The 20,210-nt window shown below is 41.6% G+C and overlaps 3 protein-coding genes across 3 annotated transcripts; 1 reads left to right on the forward strand and 2 right to left on the reverse strand.

Moving 5' to 3' along the window:
* Positions 1-2,780: 2,780 nt before the first annotated feature.
* Positions 2,781-13,656, reverse strand: rragca (Ras-related GTP binding Ca). The gene is made up of 7 exons (XM_046400573.1): positions 13,251-13,656; positions 10,451-10,654; positions 9,550-9,749; positions 7,496-7,610; positions 6,097-6,239; positions 5,557-5,705; positions 2,781-4,771 (listed from the first exon to the last, which is right to left on the reverse strand). The coding sequence occupies exons 1-7, from the start codon at positions 13,431-13,433 to the stop codon at positions 4,617-4,619; spliced, it is 1,149 nt and encodes a 382-aa protein (XP_046256529.1). The 5' UTR covers positions 13,434-13,656; the 3' UTR covers positions 2,781-4,616.
* Positions 13,657-14,087: 431 nt separating this feature from the next.
* On the forward strand, positions 14,088-17,280 carry LOC124065309 (c-Myc-binding protein-like). Its single transcript, XM_046400578.1, has 5 exons — positions 14,088-14,514; positions 14,995-15,067; positions 15,543-15,591; positions 15,780-15,909; positions 16,426-17,280. Exons 1-5 carry the CDS (start codon positions 14,500-14,502, stop codon positions 16,465-16,467), a joined length of 309 nt encoding a protein of 102 aa, XP_046256534.1. The 5' UTR covers positions 14,088-14,499; the 3' UTR covers positions 16,468-17,280.
* A 217-nt stretch (positions 17,281-17,497) lies between these two features.
* On the reverse strand, positions 17,498-19,016 carry gja9a (gap junction protein alpha 9a). Its single transcript, XM_046400579.1, has one exon. The coding sequence runs from the start codon at positions 18,995-18,997 to the stop codon at positions 17,498-17,500; it is 1,500 nt and encodes a 499-aa protein (XP_046256535.1). The 5' UTR covers positions 18,998-19,016.
* Positions 19,017-20,210: the final 1,194 nt, after the last annotated feature.

A 20,210-nucleotide genomic window follows, 5' to 3' on the forward strand; every position in this document is an offset into this window, starting at 1 on the left:
TTCACCTTTGGGCATATCACTGGCTATTTGGCACTTTAAGATTTGAGAGTTACTTTGTAAATATCATGGCAGGAAACTCAAAATATTGTTATTATTACATTAAGTGAACAACTGAAACAATCTCTGAGCTGCCCATCCCGACTTCACTTGTCAATGCTGCACACCCACTGGAGCTGCTTCACCTCACAGTTTAACAAATGAAGTCTGTATTACATCTGTCACCTATCTGAGACGTCTCACTTAGTCACATCATTTTCCCCTCGTCCCTCATAAGCATAGCTAATAAAATGTTAAGATGGGAGATAATGGCTGACTGACAGACTGGGTTTTATTAAGAGCGTAATGGCAAAATCATTGTTGTAATGATACTAAGGCATCTAAGATGAAGGGCGGGCCAGCGTGCGGAAGTGAGCGTGACATCACAGCCAAAAGTATGCTCTGCTCGCTTTATTTCATTATTGGTTAAGCTTCCTTATTAGGGACGTGGGGACGTGGGGGGACGTGGGGAGACGTGGGGGGGACATTGCCTTTGATAAAGCAAGGCAATTTCAGCAGCTGCTACAGGGCCAAATTACAGTTGTACATCATGCAGCTCTGTGCTCGCCGCTGCTTCTTCAGCTTCTCTTCAGTCAGCCTTTCCCTTTTCTCTGGCTCTCCCGCTCTCTCCATATGGAAGGACTGTATGTGATGTGGATCTCCATGTTGATGCACTGTGAGGCAGAAAGAGTGAAAGAAGAGTGAGGGACGACAGCTGAAACAGCAGCCAACAGCCCCATCTAGAGATGATATGAAGTCACTGCATCATTGAGCGGATGTTGGACGATCAAGACGTACTTAAAACTGATAGAGTTCATGCTGAGTTCATATTGATGTGGGCATTTTGACATGTTGAGGGAGTTATTGTTTTTTCAATCACTTTAAATTCAGCAAAAGTCTCTGGTGTGATTTCAAGACAGCTGAACTGAAGTATGAGACGTCATGAAGTACAACTGTAATTTGGCCCTTTCATTCAGAATGAACACACTTATGGGTCAGTGGTAAAAGCTGCCCGGGACGACGGCGTCCACCAGATGGTATATTTATCCCAGCATCAGTTAGACACTGCAGTCTGCACTCTTTTGCAGTATTGTCATGGGACAGGCTTTTTGCTGACAAAAGCGCAATAACTACTGTTTATGATGTTTATACTGATATCTGCATATCCCTCAAGTGTATTTTTGTTTCTTTTCATTGAAATTCATTGGCTCCTCACTTCCTTTGTGCCTATTTTTGTCCAATACACCATTTATGTTGGTCTACATATTCGACACCTTTTATTTTAGTTATTTCATGCTTCACTTCATATTCATAAAGTATCTATTTTTTAAACGTCTTTTAAACTTACTTGCTTACTTGCTGTTGCTGCAACACTTTTGAATGTAACTCTGCTGGATCAAGAGTCTAAAATTTCTTGTTTTAACGTATTTCAACCAACATTAAAACGTCAATAAAGATTACAAGAAAATCATTTTTGAGTGACTTTATTACAGACTCGGTACATCGTGGGCTCTATAGCCAACCTCAGGTCTGACAAAACAACTCTACACTTCAAATGACCTTCAAAACATCATAAACATGACCCCTCCCCTTATCTGAATGTGAAGTGACTTGCAGATCAACAAACCATCAAGCTGACGGGCCTAACCTATCTGCCATTAGGCCGTCAAGATATCGCACTTTGCTTTAATTCGCCATCTTTCAGAGTGTCACACTTTATATTCCTTGGCATGGGTAGGCTACATGCGGATGCATAATTTATCTCAAATTAGCGCCTATTTGAGTAAGCATCAAAGCAAGGCGGCTAAGGTTGGAGGAGAGCTTAAGGAACCGCAGGGAAACCATGGCCAGGATTAATGCAGGAGATTTTTATAAGAAATTACTGGCTTAATGAAGTGGATAAAAAAGCTGTCAGTGTTTTATTGCATCTAAATTGTGTGGAAGTGGTGTTTAGCTGTCTCGCCTACTCCCCACATAATGGGTCGTGACAGTAGCTGTGAGGCTTATTTAACTTAACTGGTGAATAACTTGCATGGCGGAGCTATTCAGCGAGTTGTTTTCATATGCAGTAAACCAGCGAGGGGATTTTTTTCCCTTCTTCCTCCCCCTCTTCACTCATTACAATGCCAATATGAACAACAGCCAGATCAAGAAAACTGACAATTAACAGGGGATCTAGTTTCATGTTAGAGCATCAGCCGGAAATTTTCTTTTGAGCACTTATAGCAAAAATTAAAAAGGTCATTTAGACAGTTTAGATGAAGAAAATGTCCAGGCAACTTGACTTCTTTAAACAATTAAATAAAGCAGCACAGCAGTGTCTACATCAGTGCTGAATAATCCAACTCGCTCTAATGCAGGCCCAGCGAGTGAAACAGGACCTCCTCTGCTGCTGTTAAAGAAGCTGCTGACATTTAACAGGCTGTATAACTCACCACGCAGGTTCATCACATGATAAATGCTTACTGTAAATTAAACAAGACTGAAAACAGTTAGGGGTCCGGGAAAATATGAACAGCTCACTGTGGGATGAAGACTGGCCAAGTCCTATTGCGCCATCTTGTGTACGCTTGCAGGTTTGCATTAGATTAGAGAGTCCACCGATTTATTTTGCCTCCTCGTGTAGAGAAGTTTTTTCATTTTTTGAGTGTGTTTTAAAAAATATACCCGCAGAAAGAGTTTGGTTTCAGGAATTTAGTATTGCTTCAATACCCCGCTGGGCCAGTTACTACACTGACAAAACCAAAATGTAAATTTTCATTTATTTCACATAGTATAGCATCACAATACACCAAATCAATCATCCATCACAGTTTTAGATGTGCAAGTGTTTATTTCCAGGTGATAATGACTATGCTGAGAAGATCTTGGGCCTGCGTTGAGAAGCAAGTTCACCAGCCTGGTGAAACTGCCTCATGAAAGACTTCCTGAATAACTCTGCTGAGTAAAACCCCAAACATCTTCAAACCTGGAACGCAACGATTTACTCTGCAAAATTTATCAAGACAGCACGCTGATCGTGCTCTGCGAGTCGGGTGCCTGCCACAGTTTCCACTTCTCACCACTGATACAAACAAACAGAAAACGCAAGCACAAACATTTTACATGTCATTGTAATGGCAAGAGGTTGTCTTCTTCTCCTCCTTTATCTGATTCATTTTCTTGGTTAGTATCCTTTCTCACCGTTGAATACAATGAGCAGTGTTATAGTTGACAACAATACAAGTTGATAACACACTGACGTATGTATGCATGCTTGGAATGGGTCCTTCGTGAGCCAAACTAAATCTGTGATTTGCACGTAGTAATTTTAGGCAGGACTGCAGCTGTGGGTGGAAAAACATGCAAATTTCAATGAGTTCATAAGATCACCATCACACAATGTCAGCTAACATAAAGTGTGAACCCCTCCATCAGTCCTGCCCCTCGACCAGGCCTAATACATTTCTTTCTTAGATGGCAACAAAAAAGGTTTTAATCATGACATATTTTCATCATTTTTTTCCAAATCATGTAGGCAGTGCTTTTGCAGACCATTTCCAAAGATCCAGCGAAATATTTTTTTTGTTGTTGTTTTTAAAACACATCACAAAAGTCAATCAAGAGTTTGAATTTCAGTGGCGCACACACAGGAAAGTTAATTTCACTGATTGAAAAGGGTTTAATTATGCTAAGCTGTTGTTATAGAGAAGGACAGTATACAGTACACTCTTCCTGTAAAGACCCCTCACCAGTCCAGACAAATTAGATCTCAGTCCGGGATCTAATCGCAACCTCTCACTGACTCATGCATACATACACACACACATACACACACATACACAACCAAGTTCGACGGACAGCACAATCCCTTTTCAGTCCGCTACAAAACCTTGTTTTCCCTTCACAAGTGAAACCAAAAAGCGAGTTTTGGGCAGCATTCAGGTAGAGTGAGGTGAGTTGTGGTGAGAGGAAGCTTGCACTGCAGACAAGCTTCATCTACATAAGGCCATCTCTGAACATGTGTGGGTCCAATGGTTCACATCCACCATCTTTTTATGTTGTTTTTGTTTCTTTTCCCAAATCAGCACAGAAGTGGTCAGGGTGGGTTCATCACTACACAGATTCCTGAAGACTGACATCACAGTTTGTCCAAAGCAAGAGGTTAAAATGAGGGTTTGTTTTTCCTCCTCACGTTGTTCATTTAGAAGGACCAGCAGATAATCATCACAGCCTCTGACCGCTTTAGGAAATACAAAGAAAGATCCTGAACCTTTTCCTGTCCAGGTGCAGTTCTGCTCTCTTGACTTCCTCACAGCCAACACGGTGCCTTGCGCTCGCCTGGTACGAATGCTTGAATTTCCCTTCCGTCTTAGCATGAGAAGCCTGACCCCGCTGTGCTCCAGCGCCGTCTCACACACTCTGGGCTCAAGCCGTCTCTCAGCACTTTATGTGCTGGGAGAAAGGGATTGTGATTTGCACGCCGGTGAGCCCCCCCTTCAGTAGTCTCTCCTCTACAGGCTCCCCGTGCCCTTCTCCATCTTTCCTTCCCTCTACCCTCATTTTGCATCTTTTTATTTTTTTTTATTTGGCATCAGAGTCTAGACAGTGTTGCGCGGCGTGCCGTTCAGTGCAACGACCTTGGTGCAGGGAGAGCCCACCGCCTGGGAGCCCACTGGATGCTGGGTGGAAACGCCCACCTCAAATACTTCGTGAATGGCCTTCCGGAAACAGTGGAAGTTGTAGTCTATCAAGCCTAAGGAGACAAGAGAGACACAGCGGATGATTAGATTTGTGTGACATAGCATATCTTCCTATGTCACAAAATCTGCACAAAATAAGTTAATGTGAATGTGTGAATGTTCTGGTGTTGTGGAAATACAGTAACAGAGGACTGGCACATAAATCAAAGGGTCACAGGAGTAATTATGTCCTGACTGTTTGAAAAACCATAGTGTGTCATGTTGGGCTCTTAACAAGCAAAAGAAAGCTGTGAGGAAAGGCTGTGATAAAACAATCCCAATTCAGTTGTGTTCTCATTTTCATCCATCTGACATACAAAGATTACAAAGTCTGTGCTTTTTTGGTCACATAAACTAGATATTATGTCACATCCAAAAATATAATCATTTAACTCTACAGTCACTTTTCAGAAGTTCAGTTTGTACATATGTAACAAAGTGTCAACAAATCTAAAAATGGTCAAAGATTAGATTAGATTCAACTTTATTGTCATTACACACGTACAGGTACAAGGCAACGAAATGCAGTTTAGCATCTAACTAGAAGTGCAAAATGCAGCAAGTGCAGATATAATAAATAAATTAACAGTATGTACATGGTATATTATGTGAATAATTTACAGTGATTTACAGATTGGGTACTACGAACTTATTATACAGACGGACAAAGATGAGCACCTAGCAGGCATGCGGTCAAACAAAAACACACTAGAAGAAAACCGGCTCGAGGCTACATCACCATTAGCCAAATTATGCCAAATGAGCTGCAGGGGAAGCACAGATTTCCCTGACAGCTTACCTTTGCGCTCGAAGCTTTCTTCTCTCAGGATGCAGACAAGGGCCAGGAACTTGGTGACCTCTTTCAGGTACAGCACAGTGGTGTTGTTGAGCTTGATGATAGCCATGGACTCCTTGTCGTAGGCACTGCCGCTGCCATCCTCCCTCAGACTGTTGAGGCACAACACAACACCATAATGTTCAGGGGACAACGTGACACACACACACAAAAAAAAACTGCAGCGTGTGGATGCGGATTAATTAAGCAAATAAATGCATAATTAAGTTGTGCTCCAGCGAAAGCATCCACAGCAACAACACACGGGTGAACTCTATGTCTTAAAAGCATGAAGACATAACAGAAGATTCGAGTGAATGATTTTCTGTATCTAATGTGTAAATTTATACAGAACGTTAATTCAAAATCTATTCTGTCCCAGTGCTTTCAATTTGCTTGTAAAGTTCACGCTTGCGAAAATCCATCTGCGAGCTGAGCTGACAGCCATAACCCAACTCTAACCTCTACTACTTCAGGCACACATAAAGAAACAGAAACACTCACCCGTAGATGCAGGAGACGTCAATGACCACATCAATCATATCGCAGCACAGCTCATAGGACTGCATGTCCACAGGAGAGCTGTCGGTGGCGATGTAGATCTTACTGACCACATCGAACAGAAAGGCCTTCTCTATCCCTGAATTCTGGGAGGGAATCATAAAGACGGTAAAGGAAACAGGTTACTACCATCTGACGAGTTACACTGAATGTTTGATGTTAAGACAAACGCAGCTACAGAGGCAATATGAAATTAAATTGTGAGAGATTTTATAAGGATAACCACTCATGCCCCCCCCTACACTGTCACAGAATGTGACACTTTTTTTGACATTTTGTTTTAATGGTTTGGTCTATAAAACATCAGAAAACAATGAAATTATATTTTCCTGAGGTGAAATTTTACAAAATGAAATTGCTTAATTTGTCCAGAACTCAAAGACACTCAGTTTCCACTTCTAGAGGACCAAGATAATCAGCATTTTCAGTATTTCTGCTTATAAAACCTTACAGAAACAATCAGTCATGAAAATTGTTGCTGCTAAATATTCTGATGAACGCCTTGTCCATTAATTGTTTCATCATTAGGTGTTAATATTGGATTTTTTTATATGATTTTGCGTCAATGTGATGGAGTGACCTGATTTGTCAGTTATTTAGTTTGCTCAGTAAGACAAACCAGGCAATCCTGCCAGCATGTTTTATGCACTAACAATTTTTCAATTGATTTTCCAGAATATATTAATACAGACTCTGAAATGTGTCAAAAGCTGTGGGAGCTCAGCATTAATTTTAAAAGATGGTTTGACAAAGCAGGCAAAAAAAGAAGCACAAGGCTTATGCAGACATGACAGGATGTGCACAAGTTAAAAAAAACAAAAAAAACCCAAAAACATCAGCACGACCAAAAATTAAACTTTTCTGAAACATGATGTCACACCGTGAGCTGAGCTGGATCTTGTGAGTCATTACTAAGGCAGAGTCTGATGGCACTGAGTTAAATGAAATGTTACTTGTAGTATACAAACAGTTAAATTTGTAACATCAATACAAAGAAGACACAGCACCTGGGACGGGAAGAAAACGTTGACTGACACACTATCAAGGCAGGACTGCTTGATGAGATAAATCTCTCTCTGTAGTCTTTTGGTTTGGTTATCAACAGTAATAAAATTCAAAATGTATCACTGAGAATGTCTGAATTTGAAATCCTGTGCAACATCCACAGACCGACATTACGTTCAGGGACTGTAAGGCCATTGGAGGAAGTGCTAACTCTACAGCAGCATCAGGGCAGGCAGTGACTCACATCACGCACGCATCATCACACATAAACCATAAGAACTACAGACAAACAAACAAAAAGGTTTGTTCACACGAGTGTCGGCTGTTCTTTACTTACAGAAATGAAGATGTTTAGAAGGTTTTCCAGAGTGGGAAGCTGAGGGATGAGCTTCTGCACCACTTTGCTGAAGGCCTCAAAGATGGAGTGGTCGTAAATACTTGTCAAGTAAAAGCTGAATGAGATTTTTTAAAAAAGAGGAAGTGAATAAGCAGTTACTAGTAGCAAACATTTCTCACTTCCTCAAAACACACATAGAAGGAGGTAAAAAAAACAGTAAAAAATACAGTCACGAGACAACATGACAGATAGACAGAGACTGATTGGTAGAAAAGAGCTGTTAACTGAAGAATTTAAACCTGACCGAGACCCAAAAACACAGGATTAAGCAAAAACAAGAAACGGTTTTACAAGACTGTTGCAAAAACAGGACAAACAGGACTTTGGTTACTGAGATATATAAATAAAAGGTCAGACCATGCGGAAGCCTGTGGCTTGAGCCAAATGGGACTGTCTGCATACGCTTGGCAGGAGCTCAAGTTGACAATGCATTACAGTGAAGAAAGCACCAGAGAGCCACAGCGGCGAGCAGGAATAAAAAAGCCTTCTAAGCGCCACCGTATATCCTGCTCTGGCTGTCTAACTGGAATGAAGAACAACCTCACCCCACATAAAACACAGTGTGTGCCAGCAGAGCCCAAACATCAACAGTAAAGCTGCTGCAGAGCTGACCGGGAAAAGGTGAAAGGCACATTTAATAAACAAATAACCATAATTCTTTACTTGAAAACGACTTAATTCATGACAGTGTTGTTAATTTACTGACGGGAGTATTTAACTATCTGCTTATTGATTTATCTCAGGTTTCAAGATGCAGTAACGTTGCTAATATTTTCTTCAGAAAAAAAAAACAAAAAAACAATCAGTCTCCTATCGCGGTAAAGTCGTGAACTACACCTGAACATGTGGACTTTAACCTCTCTACATCTCATGTATGTCAGACGTTTGGAGCTTGAATCAACAGCTCTGGTATCTGAAGCACTGGCCACTGTTTTTTTCATTAGGAGGTCAAAGAGGAATGTGACAGTAGCACTTGAGTATGCAGGGCAGAGGCACAGAACTCCCCAACCGATCAGGATGAGCGACACATCTCTGATTCAGTATGGGCTTTGGAGTTTTGGTAACTGAAGCCTCCACCCGGTGTCATTTTATTACTTATGCATGTTAACACCTACACGTGTTGTGGTTGCACGTAACTTTTATGAAATCTGTATCATCCATCCATTTTCTATACCGCTTATCCGTCAGGGTCACAGGGAAGCTGGAGCCTATCCCAGCTGACTACGGGCGAAAAGCAGGGTACACCCTGGACTGGTCGCCAGTCAATCTGTATTATAAGATGAGCTTTATTTATTTTGAAAATTGTGAAAGGAAAAAAAAAAAGTTAATGTTGCTGTTTGTCATTCGGTAGTATCATTTAATGATGGGTCTGCATTGCTTTCCAGTGTTTTGACATAACTTCTGTTGAAGTCCCCCAGACTTCTAACTACATCATGACATGGAGGCAGAGAAAGAGAGAGCATGTGTGCACGCTTCTAGTCAGGTACAGGTTGTTATTCTCTGCCACTGTGCTGTTCACGCATTAAAGGACATCAAACCAGGCCTGAACATACATACACACTGTTATATACTGTGTCCCGCCGCTTGAGGATAACTGAGCTAAGCAGACAGATGTTAGCTGCTGTACCAACCTGTTAGAGCTCATTTCTAAGCTGCCAATGTAATTTTGGTCAAACGTGAGTAAATCCTGCAGAACAACAGCCTCACTGTAAGGATTTAACACAGCGTGTGCTCTACAGCTTCGCGTCTGACGTCTTGTCGATCTGTTTGTTCTCTCGCTGATGTGCGAGTAAGAATTACAACAGTTGGTAGTTAAGTTAGGCTGCTGGTTTGATTCTGTGACAAGTCATGCAGTAACAGGTGTGAGCCGACTTGCTTTGAAAACACTGCGCCTGTTGTTAGAGACTCTCTATACCATCAGCCCCTGGGACTGTAGCAGGTAAGAAATGATTTTATTATTTAAGTAAAATAACAAAACGTTTGATGAAATGTACCTGAGATGAAGTTTTTCTAAGCTGGCGTCTGCCAGATCGTCATTGGCTCTCTGATGGATGTCTCTCTGAGTCTCGATCTTGTGGTCGTCCGAGAGGCCGTCCACTTTGTGGATAAACACCTCGAAGTTGATCTCCGGATTGACTCGGTAGGCCCGCGACACAGTGAGGTGAAGCCTGCCCAGAGCCTCGACATAATCATCCTGAGAGGAGCAAAGAAACATATTAACACATCATTAAATTGGCCATGAATGCGTTACAAAAATGACACTTCAAAACTATGCCAGGGATTTTTCCTGCGAGTTAAATGAACATGAAAAAAAAATCAAAACACTGTCATGTAAAAAGTCTTACAGGTACAAGGAAATGTACTGCTGCATTGTCTTCCAATACAGCAGGACCAAAACAAGTCTCTTCAGATATCACCGTGTGACCCACTGCTGAAACTAATCGAATCTGATGCACCTCCCTGAGTACAAATAAACCCTGCAATCAGATCAGCTGTGGCTAACATTGTAGCTGAGATTACTTCTTGAAAGCACTTAGAGTCATGTGGATAGCACTGGCATAAAAGCCATGGCACATAATTGGTCTTTTATCCCGCCTGCTCTGGCCGTTCATCACTGAGTTTATTCTCGAGGGCTTCGACTGCACCACACAACAGTGAGCACTAAGAAAAGTTTGTTTGCGCTGAGTATGAAGTTTCACCTTGACAAACTGGAACACAGATTTGAAAATGGTAGTGGATCTTGTTAGATTTCATATGTGCAAAATGTCCAGTCAGTATGCACAACGGAAGAAGAAAAGCAAAAAAATCAGTACTGGTTTGAGTTTTGGTCAGAAACATTTTGCCCCAACAGCAGGTTGAGAGTTTCCTTTGTTTTTTTTTATTTCAGGTCTTCACCTGAGCATCGATGACAAATATCAAAGCCCCCGTTCCTCTGAAGATCATCTCGTAGTCGAAGGTGGGGTCGAAGAAGTCAACCTGACCTGGGAAGTCCCAAATCTGGAAGTTGACAAAGGAGCTGCTGGAGATGTCGTCCTTGTAGATCTTGTTGGTGCTCTCCAGAAACAAGGTCTCATTGGGAGACATTTTGTGGAACACCACCTGAAATCAGAGTCATGTAAATGTAATGACGTGTACTAGATAGACTACAGGTTGATAGATAAAGGCTTTAACCAAGCTAAAATGCCAACAGTGAAAGAGCAGGTTATGATTAAAACAAGTGAACACCTTTCAGATTTAAGGAAATTACAGTTCCCCAGTATTATCAGTCACTGAGATATAAATAGACATACTGTGTGTGTGTGGGGGGGGGGATAATGAGTATAAAGCAGAAATGCTTTCTTTTTTTTGATCTGTTACAGACACACATCTGTGCCAACTATGGCTATTTTTTATTAAAAAGTATGTAAAACTGACATAACATATTAATTTTAGATTTTGTGAGATGTATTTCATACAGGAACAATCTGATGCTCGAGTTTCTCACAGCCAAGAGGCTAATTTTAACAGACTGGAAATCCTCCTCACTACTGCCTTCTCTAAGAGGGAAGGATTTAATGGTTTTGATCACGCAGATTTAAAATTAAATAAATAATTCTCACACAGCCTGAAGTTCTGAGTGAGTGATACACCTGAACAGACACTGTGCAGCACATTCAGCATCTACTTCTGAGCTTTTGCCTTCCTTTCAGTGTTTGTAGACTTTTGTGTTGAATAAATAGCTGGGACCTTCAAAATTTCCATTCACCTTTTATCTCATTTGCTTATAAGATTGTGATAAACAGTATGTATCTACTAAAACAATGAAGAATATAGTTCGATACTGACTAATAGAACTTACTTAAGAAATCCTACGAAAGACTGTCACAATATGTTGTAAACTGCCTGTTTTAGTAAATGTGTACTTGAATGAATTTTCCCAGCGGTCCTGTATTTTGACCTATTGTATAATTCAAGCACAAAGACGTCGTTCAGGCGCCACATGCCAAGCAAGAGGGAAAAGGGCAAAAAGACCGCAGACTCACACTCATCTGATGCAACACACGTCACTGTACATTCAGCATTTTTCTGCTGTCGGCTTTCAAACAGCAGACAGTAATACTGTAGATGTAAAGTGAGGTTTTGTATAGGGTCTTGGTCCACTCAATACAGTAACAGGCAAAAATTGCATTAGATGATGGTGGATGACCTGGGAGTTTGCTCTCCAACACTGCCATTTTGAATCAGTGTACAGGCCACTGGGGTCACAGGCCAATGAACCAGCAAAAAGCCAAATCACATGTTTTCCAGCCCCATACAGGAGGCTTACAGGAGAGCAAAAGGAGATTAATATGACTTAACCCTGTGTGTGTGTGTGTGTGTGTGTGGATTATAGCAAAGTGCACTTCAGTACAGAAAACTGCAATCCTTTGATTGTGTTTCTTCAGGTAGGACCTTTGGGGCAGGCTCTTGGTGAAATATGCAATATCCAGCCTGATTTTATCCGCTCTGAATTTTAACATAAATAATAAAATATCATAGAAGGCACAACTGCATTTCATCTATTATTCAACCACAGTGCCACAAAGCGGTAGGCCAGAAGACTATGACTGAGACAGCTGAGTGAGCTGTAGAACTTAGCTGGATGATGCAAAAGAAAAGGCATTCAAATCAAGGAGGGATTACCAACTGGACAAAGTGAGGAACAACTCCAAGCAGCCTCAAAGGCCCCAGGTTAACTGCATGTCAGTTGGCTTTGGTCATTTGATTAATTTGTAAGGAACATGCATCATTGAAGTAGGCTATTAATTGTACAGGGCTTTATTATTTTACTTTGTGTGGGGCTCACACAATGCATCACAACTTGCCGTTCAATGTCCACAAGCAAACAATAATTAAAAATTATTCCAGTATTTACTCTAAGTAAGGCGCAGTTTTTATAGTATAGGTGGACATGTATGTATGTACGTAGTGAATGTGACTACTGCTCAGGCCTTCACTTACTAACTGATCACAAGACAAACTGCGTGAGGGTCTGAGTGATTTATCATTTCAGCTTTTTCTGATGGAAACCATGGGAGCACTTCCTGCTCTGGACTTGGAGGTAAGGTGAGGGTGACAGGAATTGTGCACAGGCAGAAGATGGCTGGGGCGTTTCTATAACCAGGTCCCCATTAACAGGTAAATCCAGCCATGAGATAATGCAAAGGTAAAGAGTGTACTGACAAAGCTGCAAGAGCAGTGACTGGTGCACTGATTTAAAACTAAATGTTATGACTTGCAGAATGGAAGGTGTGGTCGGCTTGCTTGTCATGTGAGAGCTTCACATCAGAACCTGTGCGGTGCCTCACAGCTGGGTGGGACTGAGACATATTTGGCATGTTGGACAAGTTGCTAACCAAACAGTCACATGCTTTATGTCCACATATCGGTAAAGATGCACCTGGCGTCTCTGTCCACCTGGTTAATAATTTACGTAACTGCCACAGCTATACTAACGTTAGCTATGACTGAAAGCTAACTACTAAACGGCTTCGGGAAAAGGTTTTAATTTCAGTTTCTCCGCTCTCGTGTAGCTAGACATGTTGTCTGCTGGTTGATAGTTGTCATCACTGGCGACATGCTAAACGACCTCGCTAGCTATTTTGGCTAACGTCCCGTTTACTTGCGTGAGCCACCGCTCGCCTCGAAAGGCTAATAGTTTGTTATCTCTGCCTACCTTCTGTATCGACGACTTGCCACTTCTTCTCAAACCCATGAGCAGGATTCTCGGTTTGCTGTCGGACGGCGCTGGGCTGCCCTCGATGTCGGCCTCCTCTTCACCGTAACCGAAATCTTTGGGGAACGAGTCTGCAACCCCGTAGCTGTCAGCCAGCTGTTCCACCTCGTACTGAATCGACATTTTGACCTAACGACGGTCGCTTCCCCTATTCCCCCCCTTACTTGTCGGTCACCACACCCGTGTTTGTATCGGATGTTCGACAGGCACCAGGAGCTAACGTTACACAATGATAATAGTTTGACAATAATGTCCAGGCTACTTGGAAACACTGAGCGTGATCCCACACATTTCCTAAGGATTTCCTCTCTCTTGAAAAAAACTCGACCCTTGGTCCCGCCCCTTCATTCTGATTCGCTGGCTGAATTAAAAAAGGCGAAATGATTGACTGCGCCCCCTGTCACTCCACTGAGGTTTGTCGCTGTCACCTGACTAGTACTCAGACTTGTTTTGTGACCTCTCACCCGATGAAGCAAATACACACAGAAGTTATAAGCCATTTGAGTTAGTAACAATAATGCATAGTATCTGTGTTTTTATTTGCTGGAAAAAAATAACTATTCGAAGAAAACTGTTCAAAACGAACGAAATTGAAAGTGGCCTGCTCGAGTGTTGTGCAATATCACCAGCAGGTGGCGGCAGAAATCCACGGTAAAGTAAAAGCTTTTACGGCCTTTCTAAAATATTGGAATTAATCTGTAAAATCACCACAAAGATCCAAAAATGTCTTTTTACACAATATACACTTTCCAGCGCTGCGGATATGAGGTGAAATACATGAATTAGAACAGGGATGATATGTAAGGATTTTCCATTGAGGTCTATAATATGCACATTTTCACTTTCACGATAACACTGGCTAAAAGACCGAGCTTTGCGTCTTCTTTCCAGTGTCGTAGCCAAGACTTTACGATTTTCAGAAATACTCTTCTTTAGGCCAGTGCTCTCAGCGAAATAACACCAACAGCCAATGAGGACTTCTTCTCTATTCCATAGGTTGATACATGCTCTTGTTTTTACGTGAACACTTGAAGGCAGCATCAAACCCAGCTGAGCAGTTGCTCAAAGGAAGGACGCTATAAACGAAACTTAACTTTTTCTTTCTTCTCAAAATTGGTTTCGGGACATCGAGCGAGACGCAAAAGAACGTATCTATAAGGGGAAAGTCAGCACTACACCCTCCATTATCATGGCACATTATAGAGTAAGTGTGTTTGTTGTTGCTTTATTTCATACTAATGCTATGTAGGAACTGTCTGTTGACTAGTAACTGTAAGCTAGCTAAGCTAATATTAGCCACCGGGGAGGTTACGGTGTTCATTAGTGAGTAGACTGACCACCTGTTACAGTTCATATTTTGTATTTTTAATGAACGGGAATTGGAAATGTTTCTGGATAAACTGACTTTGGGATCCAAAAAGTTGGAAAATGTTGACTCACATTTCATCCTGTAGTTCATAATTTGAGTTTTTTTTAAAACGTCCAGTAGACTCTTAACTGTTAATTGTGAACGTAATTAGCAAACTGGGCCTTTAAGGCAAAATAGCGACTAATTTCGAAATCAGATGCTGTGATTTTGAACCATATTGTTTGATATCTACATCTCTAAAGATTTTCTGGTGGACTGCACCTGGCAGTTATTTTAATCAGCTGGTGATTAAATCCATGACTTTTCCTCCTACAGGCTCCAGACTCCAAAAGGGAACAGTTTCGGAGATATTTGGAGAAAACTGGTGTACTTGATAGTCTTACCAGTGGTAAGCCACTTCTTCCTGTCGAGGTCTGTTCTCACTGGGGTTGGGCCCTCATCACTTTGTGAGGAAGAGCAAGTGAAACAAACCAGGGCAGCTGAAGACAGGTTTACAACTGAAATTCATATTACCCTCATATGGAGGAATGCAAAAATGTTGTTCTCCAAACCCCTTTTATTTCCTGACAAAATGAATAACATGCCCAGCTTCACAAATGCATCAATTTTAATTTGTGTTAACACAAAGCATTAGTACAAGTATTGTCCAAACACAATTATAATTTAAATTTTAACTCAGGAAATATCTAATCAAATAAGAATGTCTAATATCAAGTAAACAAGACATTCGCTGCCAGCTGTCAGTTTCATTGTCAGGGTTTGTCGGTACCCAAAAAATGTTGATGTTTAATACTGAGCCCGAGTCGTATTTGCCTCAATTCTTGTGCAGTTTTGCTTAACTCTTCTTCTCTCCTGGATTTCAGTTCTAGTGGCTTTGTATGAACAACAAGAAAAGCCCAAAAATGCTTTGGAGTATCCTTTCATTCACACAATCACACTCTGCTAAACCACTGCGCACTTGCAGAAATTACCTATTTGGTCTAGTTGTTGAGCCTTGCCTTGCGCTCAATTTCACCTCCCGCCCCGCTAAACATAAATAATAATAGAGAAAACTGACGAGTGCATTGCTCGCTATAGATTCTTTAACCGACGGCTCTCAGGTTCATCAGGGAGAATCTCAGTACCGCTGACACGACCTCGGCAGACTCTGAGACTCTGCTGCAGGAGGTGACTGACTTGAGGCAGAGGTGTGCCAGACTGGCAGAGGAAAACAAAGATCTCAAGACAAGGGTAAGCATTTGCTGCACTTGTTGTGAACGTTATGTTTGTCATCTTGTGTTTTCAGTTTGAGTGATTGTTGGTTTGATCAAAGTATCTCAGGTGTGCGAATGAGCTTGTTGTTTGCTGTCAGGTGACCACTTTTCATTGGCTAGAAAACTGAGGAAGTGATTTTTGATTTCGGAACAAGTCTAAAGACACGCCAACAAGTAGCTGTTTATGGTGACTTTTAACAGATAGTAAATGAATGTAAATATATAGGGACAGTAGCTGATCTAAAACTGTGATGTGACCTTGGCGGGGATTTACGACAATTACATGATCAGAGCTCTTTCACGCTTTCCATTATGGTTCTGTTAAAGACATCCTTGTGATATGATGGCCGTGTGTCATTTGCATTTTATTGCAATTGATCCTTCTGATCAAGCAATCTGTGGAGCAAAATGAGGTTTAACGTCTGTCTTTAAGCGTACCATCTGTTTCTGAAAGCATAACCAATGATGTAAATGTACTTCTCTGTCTCTCTAGCTGCAGCATTATGAACCAGAAGATGGAGCCACAGCTGACTAGACCTCAGCAGAGTTTTGGTTTGAGAATTTTTTGTTTTGTTTTGTTTTGTTTATAGTGCTGTCACTTTGAATTTAAAAACAAGACGATGCTGTAAAGTGCAATGCCAACATTTTTTATGTACCTGTGCTGATTTTGTAAGTCTTAGTTCCAGCTTTGTTTCTTACAGTCTAATTTATTCTGTACATGTATGTATGTATGTATATATGTTCTTCTTTCTTGTTTATTCATACCTTTAGTACAGATTTACAATAGAAAGTGCTTAATATGTGGGACTTTTTTAGGGCTCTGCATGAGAAAATAATGTCTGATTATACTTCTGATAATTTTATTTTTCTTGCATAGTTATAAACACACACTCTGTCCTGATCTACATGATGGTGGGTGTGTGTCAAAGACACACTTATACTTTATTTCCAAATATCTGATGTAAGTAAACAGTTGTAAAAACTGAAAAATTTAAGTCGCTGGTAAAATAAAGCACGGTCTTGTAATTAAGATATTGTTATATCACTGACTCGCAGAGGGCCATCATGAGTCTATACATGTTCACCGTGCTACAAATGTAAAATTGTAGCTGTACACAAAATAATAAAAACAGTCCTACCAAAATATATGTTGCAGCTGGTAGCTTCAAATTGGGTTAAATAATTTTTCATGCTAATTAGGTAGGAATGCATGCAGTTAGTTGCAATAGAAAACAAAGATTTATTCCAAAAACATTAGGAAAAAAATACAAAACATACAGTACAAAGTCCTCTGTTGTTTCTCATTGTTAAATGTCAAGCATTTATTAAAAATGTCAGTTGCATGTCAGCTACAGTGAGTTTTTAAAGCATGTCACGTTATTTAGTCTTAATTGTTAAAGGTTTATTAAAAAAGACAGACAAAACAGAAATATCTGCTGACTCTCACCAGTCTGAAGGCAGCTCAGAATTCATTTAAATCCATAAATCAGTCGTAGAAATGACACCTGTAATATGGATTACTGTGTGCCAATGAAGTAAATAAGGAAACAGTTGGCATTTTAAGGTTAGATTTGCAGGTCTGTTGCACGTCTGCTGCTTGCATTACTTTCCACTGATGTTCTGCAGTTGGAGGAAGGCGGTCTGTGGTTGTGCCTGGATCCTGAGCTGGAGTCATCCAGTGACTCCGGCGTGGAGGGCCGAGTTTGATGTTTGGCATCTGATTTTGATTGCTTTCGAGAGCAGGGTGGTTCGCTACTTTCTTTTTCACCCCCACACGAATCTGTGTCAGAGCTTTTACCCTCCAACAGGGTGGAGCATTTGAAAGAGCCGTGAGCCATCCACGGCCTCCTCAGTGCACCAACTGGCAGTGTGGGGAACGAGGAAGCGTGAGCTGCCTTCTGTGGGCACTTTGGAGAGTCTGGGCTTCCTTTCTCACTGCTGTCCTCCTCTTTACTGTGTGGGGGAAGATGCAAAACGTCCTCAGGCTCCTGCTTTGGATTAATTGGGGAGTCGCAGCGTGGCAAGCAGGGCTCATTGGTAGTCAAGGTGCAATTGTAATCTTGGGGGCTTTGAGCTAAACATCGAGAATCATCCAAATCCTTCTGAGTGGCCAACTCGCCCCGAGGAGGTAGAAAAGTTGAAGGTTTGATAAGGCTAGGGTACATAATTGTGCCCTGTACCCTTTCCATCAGGAGGTTATAGTCACTGGGTTCAGAGGCAATCGTTGACTTCCGGGCTACCCCTGTGCATATTTGCACAACAGATTCTTTTTTACACTTGTTGGCATAATAATCATCAAGTTCATCTCTCTCATCCCTCAAGTGAGGGTAGAAATCCAAGATAACCTTTTTAATTTTCTTGTAACCCAGATGCATGATCTCCAGGATGTTCAGGAAGAGGGAAATTGCAGCAATGCATTGCATGAACACCATGAAGACACTTTTCTCTGTTGGTCTGGAAACGTAACAGTCTACAGCGTTAGGACACGGATCCCGCTCACACTTGAAGAGCGGGTAGAGGTGAAAGCCATAAAGGAGATACTGGCCCGACATGAAGGCCACTTCGACAACAGAGCGAGTGACAATGTGAGCCACGTAGGTTCGCAGCAGGGAACCCCTCAGAGGAGCTTTGTTTAGCTTCCCCTGATCGAGCTGTTTCATTTCCCGCTCGATCCGCTTCCTGGCTTCTGCCAACTCCACATCAACCAGTTCCAGTTCTTTCCGCAGCAAAGCCTTTTTCTTCTGTCGTGCTTTCTCCAGTGCCCTCAGCCGGTAGAGAGCGTGGCCCATGTAAACCAGGGAAGGAGACGACACAAAAATGACCTGCAGCACCCAGTAGCGAATGAGGGAGATTGGAAAAGCCAGGTCATAGCATACATTTCTGCATCCGGGCTGCTCAGTGTTGCATATGAAACCAGACTGCTCATCGTTCCACACATCCTCAGCTGCCACCCCAAGGACCAGCATACGGAAGATGAACAGGATGGTGAGCCAGATCTTGCCTACCATAGTAGAATGGATATGCACCTCCTCCAGAATCCCCCCAAGGAAGTTCCAGTCCCCCATCTTCACTCTGTTATTATGACTGGTAGGAAGTGGTCAGTGGTCAGAGAAAGGTGAAATAATTAGGGACGAAATCTGCTGAAACTGTTTAAAATAGGTGTTTAGAAAGATAATGGTAATAGTACAATGAAGATACAGTACCAAGAGGTACAGACATCAAAGACATATTGACAATATTAGCAGCCATTAGATTATATGAACATGATATAAAATTGCTAAATGTATAGTAAACCACTAAAACGCTTGGGAAAAAATATTTATTTCCTAGCAACAATGAAAATATCAAAAATAACAGTACCTCTCAAATGGAAAAATGAAACATTAACTAGTAGAAAAGTTACAGTGTCACATATTTGCAAAAAGATATATTAAAAGTAGACAGAGAGGAAATGTAAATCCAGTGATATGTTCCCTCAGTCCGCTGTCCAGTTCTTGTCATAATAAAACCCTTCCTCTCAGCAGTGGCACTTTATAAACCAGAGCAGAGCTCGGTGCACTTGCTGTTTCCATTTACCTTGCAGCAGCATGGACAGACTGCCGGTGGTGACTTAAATCTCCTCGGGTCATGCAGGCCTGACAAGGTCGCCAAAAAGTTTTAAAAAATCGTTAGTGCCCTCCACATTAGTCCCTGAACATCACCTGAACTTCAGTGACCCGCCTCTGCTTCGCTGTTGCCAGAAACAAAGTGGGAACAACTGAGCAGCTGAGGGAAGGCTGCCAACACTATTCTGACTGGGGAAAGTCAATAGCAACAGCTTCAGCGATGCATTTAGATCATGGCCTCGCAGTGATGGGGCTGTAACCAGTTGTAATGTAGATACTGACCTCAATCGTTGTTGTTCAGAACTTTTTCATTCAGCATGTTTTTTTTTACCCTTTCTCCCCCCTCCACCCGCTTTCCAAACAGAAATACTGCACCTCACTCACATGTATTTTTTTGTGATTCATTTGGGATCGTCTACATTGTGTGTGAATGCAAATAACCAAGCTGTTTACAAACAGGACCAGAGACAACAAGACCAGACTACATGCTTAGCACTCGGTGGGTTGAGCCTATTTCTTCCATATGTACAAAGAGGGGACTAGTCAGTGTGGTTGGAATGACCACATTATCAATACCAGTCAGTTATCCACACAGGCCTTTACGATCAATAGTTTTCTACTATAACAAAGCGGTCAATGAGTCATGATGTCCGATTTCATACTCTGGTGCTCC

Source organism: Scatophagus argus, chromosome 9, assembly GCF_020382885.2.
Source record: "Scatophagus argus isolate fScaArg1 chromosome 9, fScaArg1.pri, whole genome shotgun sequence".
NCBI classification, from domain to species: domain Eukaryota; kingdom Metazoa; phylum Chordata; class Actinopteri; family Scatophagidae; genus Scatophagus; species Scatophagus argus.